The 15,651-nt window shown below is 53.9% G+C and overlaps 1 protein-coding gene across 1 annotated transcript in view; it reads left to right on the top strand.

The window, feature by feature from the left end:
• The first annotated feature begins 10,159 nt into the window (after positions 1 to 10,159).
• Dock5 (dedicator of cytokinesis 5) overlaps positions 10,160 to 15,651 on the top strand; it is a 115,132-nt gene continuing 109,640 nt past the window's right edge. The window contains exon 1 of the mRNA XM_048330992.1: positions 10,160 to 10,347. Within this exon, the coding sequence (XP_048186949.1) occupies positions 10,305 to 10,347 (43 nt within the window). The 5' untranslated portion in view covers positions 10,160 to 10,304. The remainder of the gene's footprint in view (positions 10,348 to 15,651) is intronic.

Raw genomic sequence — 15,651 nt, 5'->3', positions numbered from 1 at the left:
AGAGCGCCATGGCCGTAGCAGTGTGGAGAGGACACAGCCCGGGGGCAGAGACAGACACAGGAAGGGATGAGATCTACCCCACAAAGGAGGGTCCCCAAGACCTAGGGCCTCCAGACAGGTCCCGTCTCCTCACAGCCCACCCAAGAAGAGCTCATCCACGGACCAAGCGGGCGCCCAGGGGTGCTGTCTTCTCTCCGTAGCACCTGGGCGGGTGACAGGCTGACCGAGCACACATGACAGTCAAAGGCGGGAGTGCGCTGTGTTCTTGAAGTGTAGAGCAGCAGACTGGAGAGAAGAGCAGAGGGAAGGCTTCTTTAAAAACATCACTTTCACTGGGCGCCCGTGCCTCACACCTGTCATCCTAGCTACTCAGAGGCTGAGATCTGAGGATCGCAGTTCAAAGCCAGCCCAGGCAGGAAAGCCTGTGAGACTCTTATCTCCAGTTAATCACAGAAAAATCCGGCGGTAACTCTGTGGCTCAAGTGGCAGAGTGCTAGCCTTGAGTAAAAGGATCCCAGAGACAGCGCCCAGGCCCAGAGTTCAAGCTCCAGGACCCGTAATAAATAAATAAATAAATAAATAAATAAATAAATTGATATACTTTTTTTTTTTGTTTTGTTTTTTTGGCCAGTCCTGGGCCTTGGACTCAGGGCCTGAGCACTGTCCCTGGCTTCCTTTTGCTCAAGGCTAGCACTCTGCCACTTGAGCCACAGCGCCCCTTCTGGCCGTTTTCTGTATATGTGGTGCTGGGGAATCGAACCCAGGGCCTCATGTATATGAGGCAGGCACTCTTGCCACTAGGCCATAGCCCCAGCCCCTGATATACTTTTTATTAAGTAGTTGGACAGGCTTCTCTTCCAGAGGTCGGGTTGTGAGTCTCGTGCGTCTTGGTTGACGTCAGCCCTTCCGGCACTCCAGGTGGTTTACAAGGAAGTGAAGCGGTCTGAGGGTAGAAACGAGACGCTGGAGCACCGTCACCAGATCGTCCAGCGAGCCTGCTTGTGGAGTTTTTCCAGAAGGATCTGAAAGATGCCACACACTCCGCAAGACCACTCAGCACACCGTGCTAGGGCAGGGTCCACACGTCCATCCCGGGGTAACACACGAACCCAGTGTGCTTGGTAAGAGGAGAAAACGAAGAAGAAAAGGAAATATCTTCCCATTGGCAACAACCTGAACGGAAACAGTCACCAAAGGACACAGGTGGCATGACTCTATTTATATGAACCGACTAAAACAGTGACACTCACATTAGACGTGGGTCTACATTTCCTACCCTGCCAGCCAGGCAAAGCCACATGAAATGGGGGCCGTGGAGGGGAGAGGAAACGCTAGGGGCTCTTCCCACCTAGACTGCAGTCTCTCACGACATCAACCCTATACCCCAGACGTGACGTCCTCACCATCCGGTTGTCCCTCTTAAGAGACGGGGCAATGATGGGTCCTGCAGTGGGGGAATGCGGATGGTAGGCTCTCTCGTGCCTATTCCATTGAACACCTGCCCCCCCCCCAAAAAAAAAACATGATGTACTGGATAGTTCTCCCCAGAGAGCAGAACCAGCGTCCCATCTAAAGCGGGCGGTGCCCACAACCCTCTACTGCCGGATGGTATTGCTCCCGTGGTCCGTGGATCACTGGGTGTTCCCGGAGCTTTGTCTGCTACATACTTCGTAAGTGAGTGGATGGTGTTTTGTTGTTGTTATTTTGTTGGATAGGGTATCCGACCGTCTGAAGAAGCCATCTACCGCCCCAGGGGATGTTCATCAACTCACAATCCTGGCAACTCAATCAGATGAACCCTTCCTTGGGTGATTAAACTCAGTGGAGGGAGTACAGGCTGCACATTGGGAAGGAGAGGTGCCTTAACGTTTGGGTATCCGGAACCGTCGCAGCTGCTAATTTCTTCTAATGTTTCTCCATCGGCTCCATGATCCCCCTTCTTCCCCGGGACCTGGTATTGGACCCATGGCAGCCCGCTAAGGTTCCATTTCCCAGCCTTCCTTTCTGATCACTGATTTTAGAGGAAATGCTTATGGCCCCCACAGTGCGTCGCTGTGGGAAGATACCTGGGTGGCATGGTTCTTCCTAACAGTTTATCTCACCAGAGGAATCCTTGTAAAGGCAGCACACCCAGGTCTGCATGATGGAAATAGGTATTTTCTGAAAGATTTCTGAAGAGAGAAACCCAGTATGAAGGATGAAGGAGCCAGAGGTGGGAGTAAGATCAGAAAACCCCATGTTCTAATCTCAGCCATACCTGCACCACCTACCAAGGCTGGGTGGGCTGTCTTCTAACTCTAAACTCTCTCCTTTTTGTCTCTGCGGTGGAGATAAAGATAAAACTACAACCCAGGTGCAGGAACCTCACACCTGTAATCCTAGCTACTCAAAGGGCTGAGATCTGAGGATTACAGCTCAAAGCCAGTCCAGGCAGAAAAGTCCATAAGACTCTTAGCTCCAATTAACCACCAAAAAAAAGCTGGAAAAAGAGCTGTGGCGCAAGTGGTGAATACTAGCCTTGAATACAAAAGCTCAGCACCTAGGCCCTGAGTTCAAGCCCCAGGATGGTCACACACAAAATTAATTAGTCAAATAATTTTTAAAAATAAAAAAATACAACTGGCCTGGTAGAATGCTCTTTAGCACTGTAATCCTCTGCACAAAGTAAGACCTGGATAACTGGAAACAGTTTAAGCAACCTAAAACTTAGGGTGTCTCTATATGATAGGGGAGATTTGCTTGTCTTGATGGATGTGTATTAAGTGTACAAATTAGTGGGGTTCAGTGTAACGCTTCAAGACCTTCATAGTGTTCAAGATCGAATCCATCCTCCCTTTCCTAACTTCTTGTCAAGCCTCCAGTAATCACTATATCCTCGACTTAAAAAAACAAACAAAACCTAAAAGGTAATATTCAGAACCAATCAGCTATCAGATAGCTGCAAGTCACACTTCTAACAGCAGGTGGCAGTAGCATGCTATCCAGTGCAATATTGGATCTGTCTAGTGTGTGCTTTGTTTTTTTTTCTTTTTCCTTTTTTAAAGATTCTTTTTCAGTTTTGTTTTCCAAAGCTACATTTCCTTCTTGGCTTGTTAAATTATTGCTCCTTTATAGTTTCGTAAGATAATTTCAGTGTTATTTAGTAAATTATTGCTATTAGAAAACAGTAGACACAAATCACCACGGACTGATTGCGTGAAGTTTATCAATGTGTTTTGAGGTTTAGTCCTCTCCCTACCTTATACGCACCAATGGCGGCGTTGTACTATGAATCCATGGGACAAGAATATTGTTCATGTGTGGTCGTCTTTAATCCCAAGAAAAACCAAGGCATTTTCTCTAGACTAACATAGAGCATGGTCATTATTAAAGTAAATAGGCTCTCTCTGTGTGTGTGTGTGTGTGTGTGTGAGAGAGAGAGAGAGAGAGAGAGAGAGAGAGAGAGAGAGAGAGAAACAACAGGAAGGAAGAAGGTGGATAAAAGAAGGGCCCTTCCTCGTGGAAAAGCCTGAGCTCTGCTGAGGCATAGAGCCACGGTGCTTGAAATCCTTCCTTACCTGTTTGACGCAGCCACTCCTGGCTAATTTCACAGCAATTATAATTAGGTTTTTCCTGCTCTTGCAAGTCGCTTTGTATATTTAACTTCCCGTTCTGCTGCCTTCACAACTAGTGCCAGTTCACTCTCGAGCCCAGCACAGAATCCCCCGCGGTCGGTCCCTTACCTGTTCCATCAGGCGTGGGGCTTCCTTCCTCGTACTGCAGCTGTGGGGGCCCTGACACAGTGAACGCCATCGCTGAGGGCAGGGTGGTTTGTGCAGAAAGGGCGATGCTAACCAAGACCACAACAGCACCCAACCACGAGGCCCAGAGGGGAAGGCTGAGGTCCCACCCGATCGCCTTCTATGGAGTCCAGGGTCCAGCTCTGCTGGGAGGATTCAAAATGACCGTTTACAGCCCACCGCCTAAGCTCCCTCCACCTGCTGGCAGGTGAAAGACAAACAAGCAGCTCCATCTATTGGGCCTATTTCGTAACAAATTTGGTAAGGTGTCTTGTAAATGGATTACTTGAGAGAGGAGGGCAGAATCTGCAGAAACAGCACGGCCGTGAGCGTGGATCTACACATGCGCACGCTTCAAAGCAGGAGGGGAATGGAGAAGATTGTCTTGAGCCTATGTTCTACAACGGCAACACGAAACGCTGGACTGCGTTCTTTCTAGAGGAAAGCAACGTGCAGAAGGGGAAGGGGCGGGGAGGAGAGGTCACCAGTGCACCCTGGAGGGCAGAGATCTGGGGACCGAATCAGCTCCGGGACCGTTACAACGCCCTCAGAGCATGCAGCTGAGTCTTAGAGGGGATCTGCAAGCCACCGGGTGGAGCGGTAAGGACGATCTGGTCTTCCTTCATGAAAGAACACAATGAACGTTCGTTTTTCTCAAAGCTGCGCTTGCCGGCATTCCTTTACTGTGACAGATACCCCCGACCACCAGCTTACCAAGAAGAAAGGTTTGTTTCAGCCCAGGCATGGTGTGTTGATGGCGTTGTCTGGGGGCCTGCGGACAGGCAGAACGTCATGCCGGGGAGCCTCACCCACTGAAGGCACACCCTCCAAACCACCCACTAGGTCCCACCTTTTAGAAGCTCGAGCACCTCCACCCACGCAGAGGACCAGGCCTCTAACATGTGGGCCTCGGGGACATATTCAGATGCAACACAGCAAAGGCCTTTTGCAAACACCTCGGGCCACCAAGTGGTTTTCTCTGATGACCCTCTGAAGATATAAATTATTTGGGGGGGGAGGGGGGATGCAATACTAGAGCTTGAACCCAAGGCCTTGGACTTGCTAGGCCCGCACTCAGCCTCTGGGATGGGCCTCCAGCCCATTCTTGCTCTGGGTATCCTGACCTAAGGCCTCACTTCCTGCTTGAGACCTGTACCTGGGCCCCCATCTTCCTGATCTCAGCCTCCCATGAAGCTAGGGAAACAGCTCCTTCCACCCAGATGGAGTCTCATGGACTTTTCTGGCCAGGCTGGCCTTGGAACTATGAGCCTCCTTATCTCAGACTCCCGCATATTAAGAAGATAAATTCTGGCAGTCAATTCCCCAGTATTTCAACTATTATAGAATTTCCTGTTGCTGTAGTTTAGGGTAAGTCTCATGTAGCCCTCCTTGTTTGCTCATCCTTCACGTGGATTTTATTTTATACTATATATTTATTTTAGACTCACTGTGTTTTACTTTGTACCTCTGCGGATAGTTGCATTGGCATGAATGTTTCTATTTGCATTTCTTTATTCTAGATCTTCACATATTTCACTGCTAATTTCATACAGTAAATTAGAAAGTGTGCCCTCTTTTTCTATGGGTTATTTTATATTTGACTAACCTATTCCTTGAACAGACAAAAGTATTTGCTTTTATACATAGGCCCAGCACATTCTTCAGGTATAATTCTGTTTTGTTTCGGGGAGGGGGTGGTAGAGGCCCAAACTGTCCATGAAATTGGAATCCTCTTGACCGGGTCTCCCAAGTATTGGGGCTGCTGGCATGTGTCACCACACCCAACATATTAAATGTCCAATGTTTTAACTTTAATTCTTTCTTTCTGTGCTGCTTTCATTTCTGGGGCCTGGCTCAGTCCCATTCATTTACATTTTCCTAGTGAGAATAATTTCCACTGTGATCTTTACAACTTATTTGGAAGAACCGTTCTGTCTCCTCTCTAACTGTGTGCATTTCCAATGTTCTTTGATTCATTCTTGAGTAGATTCCGGAGACGTTCATTTCTCTCACCAGTGTGCCGCTGGAAGGGAGGGTTTATGGGAGATTGAGTCAGCTGGGTGGCCATCTGAACTTTCCCTTGTGCAAGTTTTAGATATAGGTCGGTAGAGTCTCCTGTGTTCCGTTCATTCACTGAAGCATTCTGACCCTGGCACCCAAACAGTGAGTCATCACAGCTTTACAAGGAAGAAGGCTGAGGTCCAGGGACACATTTCAGCCGGGCACTGGAGAAATCCGAGCACAATGACCACAGCCAGTGCTGGCTGGGCCCAGTGTGAGCCAGAGCCCGAGGTCACAGGGACAGACAGTAAGAAATAGTCAGGTGGCTCCTAACAGGAGTTTGCATCTGAGAAGACCGGAAGAGACTGTTGGCTTATGAGGCATGCCTGGTTCTGGGAACAAGCAAGCCAGGAGGCATGCATTCTGGGAGACATGAGTTATAAGAGGGCAGGGCTTGTTCAAAGAATATTCTACCACAGCCACGGTGTGAGTAATGAATCCCAGGGCTGTGGCCCCGGATTTACTCAGCTGAGCCAGGTAACTGCTACCTAGTATTAACAGCTAACTGTCTATCCTGAAGGAAATGGGCTCAGGAATATTACCCAAATATTCTCTTGGAGGAAGCAGACCCCCCCGCCCCCCGCCGCCCCTTGAGACAGAAGATTACACATGGAAAAGCCAGTGCCAGGTACTGGAGGCTCAAGCCTGCAATCCTAGGTACTTGGGAGGCTGAGATCTGAAGATCAAGGTTCAAAGCCGTGAAACTACTATCTCCACCGAACCAGCAAAACATCCAGGAGTGGAGCTGTGGCGCAAGTGGTAGCCTTGCATGAAAAAGCTAAACAAGAGCACAAGGCTCTGAGTTCAAGTCCTAGTACCTACTAAAAGAGAGAGAGAGAGAGAGAGAATAAAGAATGACTGTCAAAGAGGGCATATTTGGAGAGGAGAGGGAGAAATAAGACAGTTACACAGTGTGTTACATAAACTTACGAAAACAGCATAATAAAGCCCACCCAAATACTGTTGAAGAGGAGTTGTGCAGAAGGAGAGGGCAAGCGTACAGATGGGGCTCATGGCATCACAGGAGGGGAATCGTGTGGAGCCCTGTCAGCTGTGAAGATGTGTTAATAACTGAAATGGTCAAACAGAGTGGCGCCCCCCTGAGGCTGGGCCCTTCCCCTCCCTTCCACGCCCCGTCAGGGGTTTCCATTTCTGGACAAGGCGGGCCACGGTGGTTTCTGGAGGTCTGACCACTGGGCCCCGGGTGACTTAGCTGCCCCCAGAACCGGGTTAGAACCAAATACAGCTTGTGTGTTTTCCTCGTGTTGTTTTTCCTTTATAGTCCACTCATCTTCCGATTCAAGGAAAGATGCCTTCTATCTAAAAAGCAACAACAGCACCCCTTTTCCCATGCTAGAGCAGAACCCAGGACCCCCCAAACACAAGGCCGGTGCTCTCTCCCTGAGCCACGCCTCACCTCCAATCCTTGGTTCTAGGGATAGGGTCTCACTATGTAGCCTCAGGCTGATCTTGAACTCTGACCGGCTTTAACCTCTGGAGTGCTGGAATGACAGGTCTGCACGACCACACCAGGTTCAGCACTCTTAACAGAATCCATGGATTCTTACAGGAGGTTTCCATCGATTCTTACAGAGAGAGATGGCATGGGTTTGCAGCTGGGGGGGCTGCTCGGAAGATAGGCTCCCCATTGCTTCTGCACAGATATCAGAGGAAAAAGAAAAGACTATGTCTTCCTAGCAAGGGCCCTGTCACTCCACCTACCCATCTGGGCCACAAGCTAATTTTAAGCCTTATTTTAATAATAATATAAAAAGACTTTGAATAGCACTGCTTCTATGATTTAAATAGGCCCTCAACCTGGGATTTAACCATCTGATATAACAAAGTGGGTGGACTCCAGTCCTCCAAGGGAACAGAATAAACAGACTGAACGCTGTAATTAAAATTTTCCCTTTCCCTCCAAGTCTCCCTAAGGCACTTATTGTGAGACCTGGAATCTTCAGAGCCCAAATCTGCAGCCTGGGAAAAAGCCTACCATGAAGGGTGGGGGCCAGGCAGCTGCAGTTGCTTTGGTAGAAACCCAAGGTGCCTTGGTGAGGGCATTAACCCTGTGCTGTGGGTACAATGGACAGTTAGTTCTGTGGCTGGGGCCGGGGTCACACTCCTGGCAGATCTACCCAGGAGCTGCCCAGCTCCGGGCCTGGGAGTCTTCCTTACAACAACTGCTCGGGTGTGAGGGTCCTGGAGTAGAAAGAACAAGAGCTAGGACTTTAAAAAACAAACATATCTTCAGGGCTGCAGCCACACAGAGAAAAGATCCCCCCACCTACACACACTTCTGTTGCTTGGCCTGTTACACACACACACACACACACACACACACACAGAACCCATCCTCTTTCCACCTCCCTTCTGGGCCCTATGCCCTATTGCCTTCATGTCTTGCCCGAACCTCACATCCATACTCGGGTCTTTGCAGGCGCCGCAGGCAAGGTAGGCCCTGTACAAACCCCTCTGAGCTTGCCACTCCTCGGTGGGTCTTGGGCCCCCTCATCGGACAGCCTCCCACCCCCCTCCACCCCCATCCCAGCCCCTTGCACCGAGTCTCCTCCGGAGTCTCCCAGCTCCTTCCTGGTTGTAGAGCCTGTCAAACCCGCTGGGTGGCCTTTAGTTTTGCTGTTGCCGGTGTCCAGAATACTCTGCCCACCGTGCTCACGTCCTGCGGCTGCCTTTCCATCGCCCCGGCTACCTACCGCTGGGGAGGTGGCAGCCAGCACACCCGACCCCGCAGGCCTTGTTTTCTGGATCCGTTCCCCTGGGCAGGCTCTGGGGAGGCCGGCGTTTAACCTGAGTCACGGCCACGCCTCCATCCCTGGAACAAGAACCGGACCCTTAGGTGCGGCGCTCGCTCGGTGCTTCCTACTTGGGAAAGGTGGAAGGAGGAATGACCTCATCTCCTGACTAAGGTCATCCTGTCGTCACCCGAGGGAGAGAAGGCTTGGGGAGGGAGGGTGGGGGGGGTGTCTCCAGGACTCGTGCACTTCTTATTGCAGGAGAGAGAGAGAGAGAGAGAGAGAGAGAGAGAGAGAGAGAGAGAGAGAGAGAGAGAGAGAGAGAGAGAGAGAGAGAGAGAGAGAGAGAGAGAGAGAGAGAGAAAATAACACCTAGGGCTTACTTTCCTCAGAGGAAAAACAGGATTAAAAACAAAGTTCCGATCTGGTTTTTGCAAAAAAAAAGAAATAAAAATAAAAAGTCTCCAAAGTGACCGCGCCTTTCCATCGTGGGCCACTCGTCCGTTCGCTTTCCTTTCCAGGCTTCCCCCGGGCGAGGCAAGGGGGAAACTTCCTGCCCTTTCTCGCCGGAGATCTTTTCCTCCGACGGTGAACCCCAGCCGTTCTTTCACTCTGCAAACTTTCGCGTTCTCCGGGGGCGGGTGTGTGTGTGTGTGTGTGTGCACACGCGCCTAGGGCCCCGCGGGAGCGGGGGTGGGGGTGCCCCGAGGGGGAGGGGGTGGGGCGATGCCGAGCACCCCGCAGGAGAGGGCGCCCGCAGTTGTAAGGTCCGGTTCCGCTTTGGGCCCCCTGCCAATCAACTACATACAGCAGGGGGGAGAGGACCCTCGCGCGCGTGCGGGACCCCCCCCTCCCTCCCTCCCCGCAGGGGCGACTTCTGGGCTACTGGCCAGTTGGCAAAGAGCGGCTCGGGGCGGACTTTCTTCCCCACGCGTGCACGCCCGCTCGCCTCACTGCGGGTGTGTGTGTGTGTGCGTGTCTGTGTGCGCGTGTGCCCCAGGATTTGGTTACACACCGTTCCCAACTAGGGATAAGCAAGTTGCACGCGGAGGGATCCCCGGGAAACGATCGCACGCGTCCAAGCCCGTCCGCCTGGTGCCAGGTGTCCGTCCCCCCCCCCCCCCAGCCCCGTTTGCGATAAGGAGTCGGCTTTCCGGGCTGCATGCGGGGGATCCCCCGGGCGTTGGGGTCCGCCCCCCACCCCGGGAGGGGGCTTCCGGCTCTCGGGCGTCTGGCTAAGTTCTCCGCTCATCCATTGGGCAACTATTGACGAGGGCGCGCGGAGCGCCCGGCCCGGGCGGCGCCCCGGAGGCGGGAGGCGAAGTCCCGCGGGGTTCCCCGCGGCCCCGGCCCGCACTCGGGGCGCCCTGGGCGGGAAGCCCGCCCGCGGGGGGGCGCGGCGATCGCGGGCCGGGAGGGGCGGCCCGGGCGCGCGGAGGGCGCGGCCAGCGGGAGGGGCCGGGGCGGCGCCGGGCAGGGCGCGCTCGGCCGTGCGGCCCAGCAGGTGACCGCGGGCGGCGCGGGGCGGGGCGGGCCGGGCCCGGGGCGGGAGCGAGTCCCGGCGGGGCGGCGCGGCCGGGCGTGGAGTCGGCGAAGTTTGGCGGAACATGGCGGCCGAGCCCGGGGCGCGCCGGGGCGCGCGGGGGTGGCCGGAGCCCGGGGAGCTGTAGCGTCGCCGCAGTCGCCGCCGCGGCGGGGCGAGGTGGCCGCCATGGCCCGCTGGATCCCGACCAAGAGGCAGAAGTACGGGGTTGGTGAGTGTTCGCCCCGCCCCGACCGCACCGGATCGGAGCGGAGCGCCGCCGACTTCCCCCGCCGCGGCCCCGGCCGAGCGCGCGGCGTCGGCCGTTTGGGACCCGCGCTCGCCGGGACTCGGGGCTCCGCTCGGGCGGCCGCAGCTCGGGGGACCCCGGGGGTCTGGAGCGCCTTCCTGGGGCGCCGCGGGGGAAGTCCTCAGCACTGGGGATCCCCGCCGGCTAAAACTGCCGTTGGGCTTGGGAGCGGCCGCCCAGCCCCGAGCCCCGAGCTCCTGCCCGGCTCGGCCGGGGCGCGGAGGCTAGGGGCGCGCCCGCCGCCCGCGCCGCGCCGGGTCCCGGGTCCCGGGTCTGTTCTGCCCGAGGTGGCCGGCGGGCGGCGGCACGGGGCGCCCGCTCCTCGAGCCGGGCGTTTTTGCCATTCGTAGGTTCTTCTCTGACGCCCCAAAAGGAGGAGCCGGGGGTGGAGAGCGGCGCCCCCTTTTCCTCCCCGGGGCTGGGGTTGCGGGGGGGGGGGATCGGGAAGGAGGGCGGGGTCCCCGGCGGTGCGCGCGGACGGAGGGGCGAGGCCGGGCCCCGGGTGTCCGCGTGGGGTCCACTCCAGACCGCGACAGCCCTGTCCCGGGGTTCGCGTCGGAAACGGGGGGTGCGAGGGGCTCCCGCCCGGGTAGAGAGAGAGAGACCCGCGCCTCCCGCCCTTCCGGGGGCCGGGCCGCTAGCTGGGATCACCTTGGCGATCAGACCCGGGAGGCTCAACTTCGTCGGGGGCCCACCGTCACTTTCGCTCGGGTTCATCCCCACCTTCTTCCCCACCTCCCGGGTCTAGGGGAGCAGCCCTGCCACGCCACCCCACCCCGAGTAGTGCCTAGTCTCATGTTTGACAGCCAAGCCAGCGACAGACACGGTCTCTCTAGGTGTCTCCATAGCATTAAGAAAAAGACCCTCATCATTACTATTGCACTTTTAGGTTGCTCCGGATTGTGAACCTGAGTATTTTTCCTTCCACTCTGAACCACACACACACACACGCCTTTTCATTCACACTCTGCTGTCACACGTGCAGCTTAGAAGCCGGTGATATCTCTGTGCCTCCCATCACCAGGTCTTGATGTAGTCCTGAGGCTCACTGGGATGCCCGGCCAGTGAGGTAGAAGAGAAATGCTCCCAGAAAGTAAGGTCTGCCCTGTGTGTGGCCTCCTCCTAGGCTCAATAGCAGTGACCGAATTCTAATGACGAAACAGTTATAGATTCTCATTTGTTTTGAGGTTTAAAAAAAAAAAAGCTGCTCCCCAAAATATTATGACTTGGGTGTTGTGAATGCAAAACATATTCCAGGAATGTTACATTTTATCTTCCTGGGCATAGGAACAAGTCTGTTTTCTTTTTACTATCCCCCTCTTCCTCCCCCCCCCCCACCAGTCAGTTTAGTATTTCTTATCTCTTATCATTAGTCAAGACAAAAATATTTAGATTGTATTTGTAGGGCCCACAATGTGCCTGAAATGGCCCTAGGGTGTAAATCAGACCCAGTGCGTCCTGTTAGGAGTGGATCTGACCTTTGCTGCAGACAGGGCAAGGAGCAGAGAAATAGCTTCCATTCCTCTTCCTTTCCCTCCCGGCTCAGAAACCTTTCCTGGCCTAGCCAGAAGTCTAAAGGGAGCTCAGCTATGTTGGGGGTCCCATCAAGGGGCTCCCTTCTTCACCAACATCCTCGCGTCTTCTTTCTTGTGCAGACAGATGGACTTCTCTCTGCGCGGTAAACTTACCACGGAGGGTCCCTGTTTGGCACTTTGCTCCCACGGCCGGTTCAAATTGCCTTTTTTTCCCCTAAGCCAGTACCAGAGCTTGATCTCAGGGTCTGGGTGCCGTCTCTTTGAGTGCCTCAGAGGGCTTCACTCTACCCCTTGAGCCACAGCTCCACCTCCGGCTTTGGGGTGGTCACTTGAGAAGGATCACCTGCAGGTTTTCGAATCCACTTTTGGTGAGCGCTTCCCAAGCCTTCCGGCTGCTTCCGGTCCAGGTGGACGCCGTGCCAGGCCGGCTTGTGTGGCCTCGCCTCGGCCTTATCAGTGACTCTGGCAGGATGACTCAAGGCTGCGGCCCTGCCGTGCGGGTGTGCCAGGCCAGGTGTGTAATCCCCTCACCTGCTGGCTTTCCACGGCCACACTCACCTGCGCCCCCCACCCCCCAAGAGCCGGGCACACACACATCACTGTCACACCGTCTTTGCTAGGATATCTTGTTACAGTTCTTCTAGTTCATTACTACCCAGTGTTGATCCCTTCCTGTGCCTAAGTTAAAAAGACCACAGGGGGGCTGGGGATATGGCCTAGTGGCAAGAGTGCTCGCCTCATATACATGAAGCCCTGGGTTCGATTCCTCAGCACCACATATATAGAAAACGGCCAGAAGTGGCGCTGTGGCTCAAGTGGCAGAGTGCTAGCCTTGAGCAAAAAAGAAGCCAGGGACAGTGCTCAGACCCTGAGTTCAAGCCCCAGGACTGGCCAAAAAAACAACAAAAAACAAACAACAACAAAAAAGACCACAGGGCACCATGTAGTAGCTACGGAGCTTGGTGCCCAGGTTTCAGGCATGTATGAGGTGAGGTGTCTGGAACGTATCCCCTGTGGTGAAGAGGGTGTGCTGTGTTAGGCCTCTCCTTCCTGCTCGTCCTTGGTCTTGGAGCACGCTCACCTGCATGCGTCTCATGCAGCATTATTCCTCTCGTTAGACTCCGGCCTCTCCCTCAGCCACTGTGCCTTGTGTTTTGTTTGGATAGATGGAAGGAAGTGGGAGCAAACACTTTGTCCCTAGCTCTGCACGTGACAATACAGGAGACAAACAAGGCGGCAGGACAGGGCCTAGGCAGGGTGGTGGGGATATGGGGGGCTGGCTGGACCGTCTTGGGGTGTTACTGTGTCTGCTGGCTGGAGACTCGCCTGGCAAAGAAAGAAAGCCCTAGGGTAGCCACCTGGAGGTGTTGTGATGAGTGCCAGCTACCCCTTGCCTGTGGTGGGCGGAGTCAGGGACAGGGTAAGGCTGGTCCCCCTCTCCCCCCAGGCCACCCTGTGGGCAGGGCACTCAATTCCCCTGCCTCCTTTTTCATTTCATTTTTTTTTTTTTTTGTCTGTCGTGGGGCTTGAACTCAGGGCCTGGGTGCTGTCCCTGAGCTCTTCAGCTCAAGGCTGGCGCTCTACCACGTGAGCCACGGCGCCACTTCTGGTTTTCTGGTGGTTAACTGGAGATGAGTCTCGCCGGCTTTCCTGCTTGGGCTGGCTTTGAACCGCGATCCTCAGATCTCAGGCTCCTGAGTAGCTAGGATGACAGGTGTGAGCCCCGGCGCCTGGCCTGAGCTCTCTTTACTGGAGGCGAGTGCTTTACCACGGGCGCTGCCTCCTTTATCTTGGTGTCCCTCTTGGCTCTTTTCTGACGTAGCCTTGATTTTGCTAAGGGGAAGGAAACCCAGTCTGGCTGGTAGGCCACGGCTTTTGAACACAGTTCAGTTTCCTTAATCTCTACATCATTTGCACCTACGTAGATTGACTCGATTGTGAGCACTGTGAGCTCTGTGAGGCGGTGCACTGGGTACTGGGAACAAGTGCTTTCCTTTGGGGCCAAGGGACTTCTCTTCATTCTTGCTTTCCCCTCTCTCCTTGCTTTTATATGGATCTTAAGCATATGAATGATAAATGTGCACGTTTTTGAAGTGTGTTTTTAAGTCTGCTTCTGCATAAGCCATTTCTTATGTGCTTATGTTGGGGCTTGACCTTGTGCTTACACTTGGCCTTTTTTTTTTTTTTTTAACCACTTGAACCTCAGCTCCTCTTCCAGCTTTTTGCTGGCTAATTGGAAATAAGACCCTCACAAACTTTTCTACACAAGCTGGCTTCCAAACACAGTCCCTCAGACTTCAACCTCCCGAGTAGCTAGGGCTACAGGTGTGAACTGTGGCGCCATTTATGGCAACAACAGCTGCTGGTCCTGCTGGCTATGGGTTCTTTGCAGGACGATTAAGCAGCGCAAGTTGGGGTTTTGCGCGTCGGTTTCTAGGAGGCAGAGTGGGAAGTATTTGCTTCCACTGTTAGCTCTTGCTGTGGCTCCCCAGTGAGTCCAAAGCGCTTGGATTTACGTCTCAGTGGGTGAATGCATTCAGGTGTGGGGGCCCCTACAGCTGGCAGGCTGATGCGTCCAGTTTGCTCTTAGAGGGAGGAACTTGGTGCTCAGGGCTTCTGGCCCTCTGAGTTGCAGGATTCCCTTTGTCAGAGGACCCTGCCCTCCCAGAATCTTCTAAAGTACGAGGACTGCAAATGAGACTTGCTGTGTTCAAAAGCTCGTTATTTTTGACACTGCAGTAGGTACGCTTCAAGTAACCAGATCTGACGACAGGTAGCAGCTATCAGAATTCTGAATGAGTGGCAATACACTTGGAATGATGGCTGGGTTTCAGGAGCTAAGAGTTCAAGGGCAGCTTTTAGCGCGGCCTTGTAAATAAATAGAGACCCAGGCTGTAGCTCCCAGGGCTAATTAGTTACGGGCCCTTGTATTCACCTGAAGAGAGGGCCCCGAGCATGTCCTCAGGGTCTTCCAACTGTGGAAGCTAAGGAAAGGGACTAAGAAAGAAGAGAGAACTAATGTTCACTCATTAGGAACCTAACCTTGTGAGGTTCCGTTCCCAGCTGTTGCAGATGCAGACTTAGAGACGTTTCAGAAGGCTCTTGGATGAAGAGGCCCCTCTTCCCGCCTCCCAGGTAGTCCTGAGATGCGGTTGGCTCGGGTTGGTCTTCACTCTGGTGGGTCTGTGTGGGGTTTCTGGGTCAGGTGTGAAGAGCAGCAGGTGAAGGCAGAGGCAGACGGGGGAAGGGCAGAGGCAGGGCAGTTGTGGGGCAGAATCCAGCTGCCTTCGCCCAAGTCTGATGTTAAAGAGATGCACAAATACCAATTAACCACCAGAAAGCGGAGGCTCAAAGTGGAAAGCCTTGAGCAAAAAAGCTCAGGGACACCGCCCTGGCCCTGAGTTCAAGCCCCATGACCGACCAAAAAAAAAAAAAAGGCCACAGAAGTAGAAGAGCAGAGGGTTGAATTCTGACTGTCCACTGTTGCTAGCCAGTGCTAGAACCCAGGATCTGCTTTTCCTGGACAAGAAGGAGAGGGAGTGGCCAATGCCCATGGAATCTGTCTCTTTGGCACTCATGGTGCTCCTTAGTCGCGGCTGCTATTCTATAACGGCTCAACAAACACCCAAGCAGTGAGTACGGCTGTCCCTCCCCATCCATAGGCCTCTCTCTGTCTCTCTCTCTCTCTCTT

The sequence above is a fragment of the Perognathus longimembris genome, chromosome 21, assembly GCF_023159225.1.
Source record: "Perognathus longimembris pacificus isolate PPM17 chromosome 21, ASM2315922v1, whole genome shotgun sequence".
Classification (NCBI taxonomy): domain Eukaryota; kingdom Metazoa; phylum Chordata; class Mammalia; order Rodentia; family Heteromyidae; genus Perognathus; species Perognathus longimembris.
The sequence above is the reverse complement of the archived record's forward strand: the minus strand, read 5'-3'. Positions and strand labels throughout refer to the sequence as shown.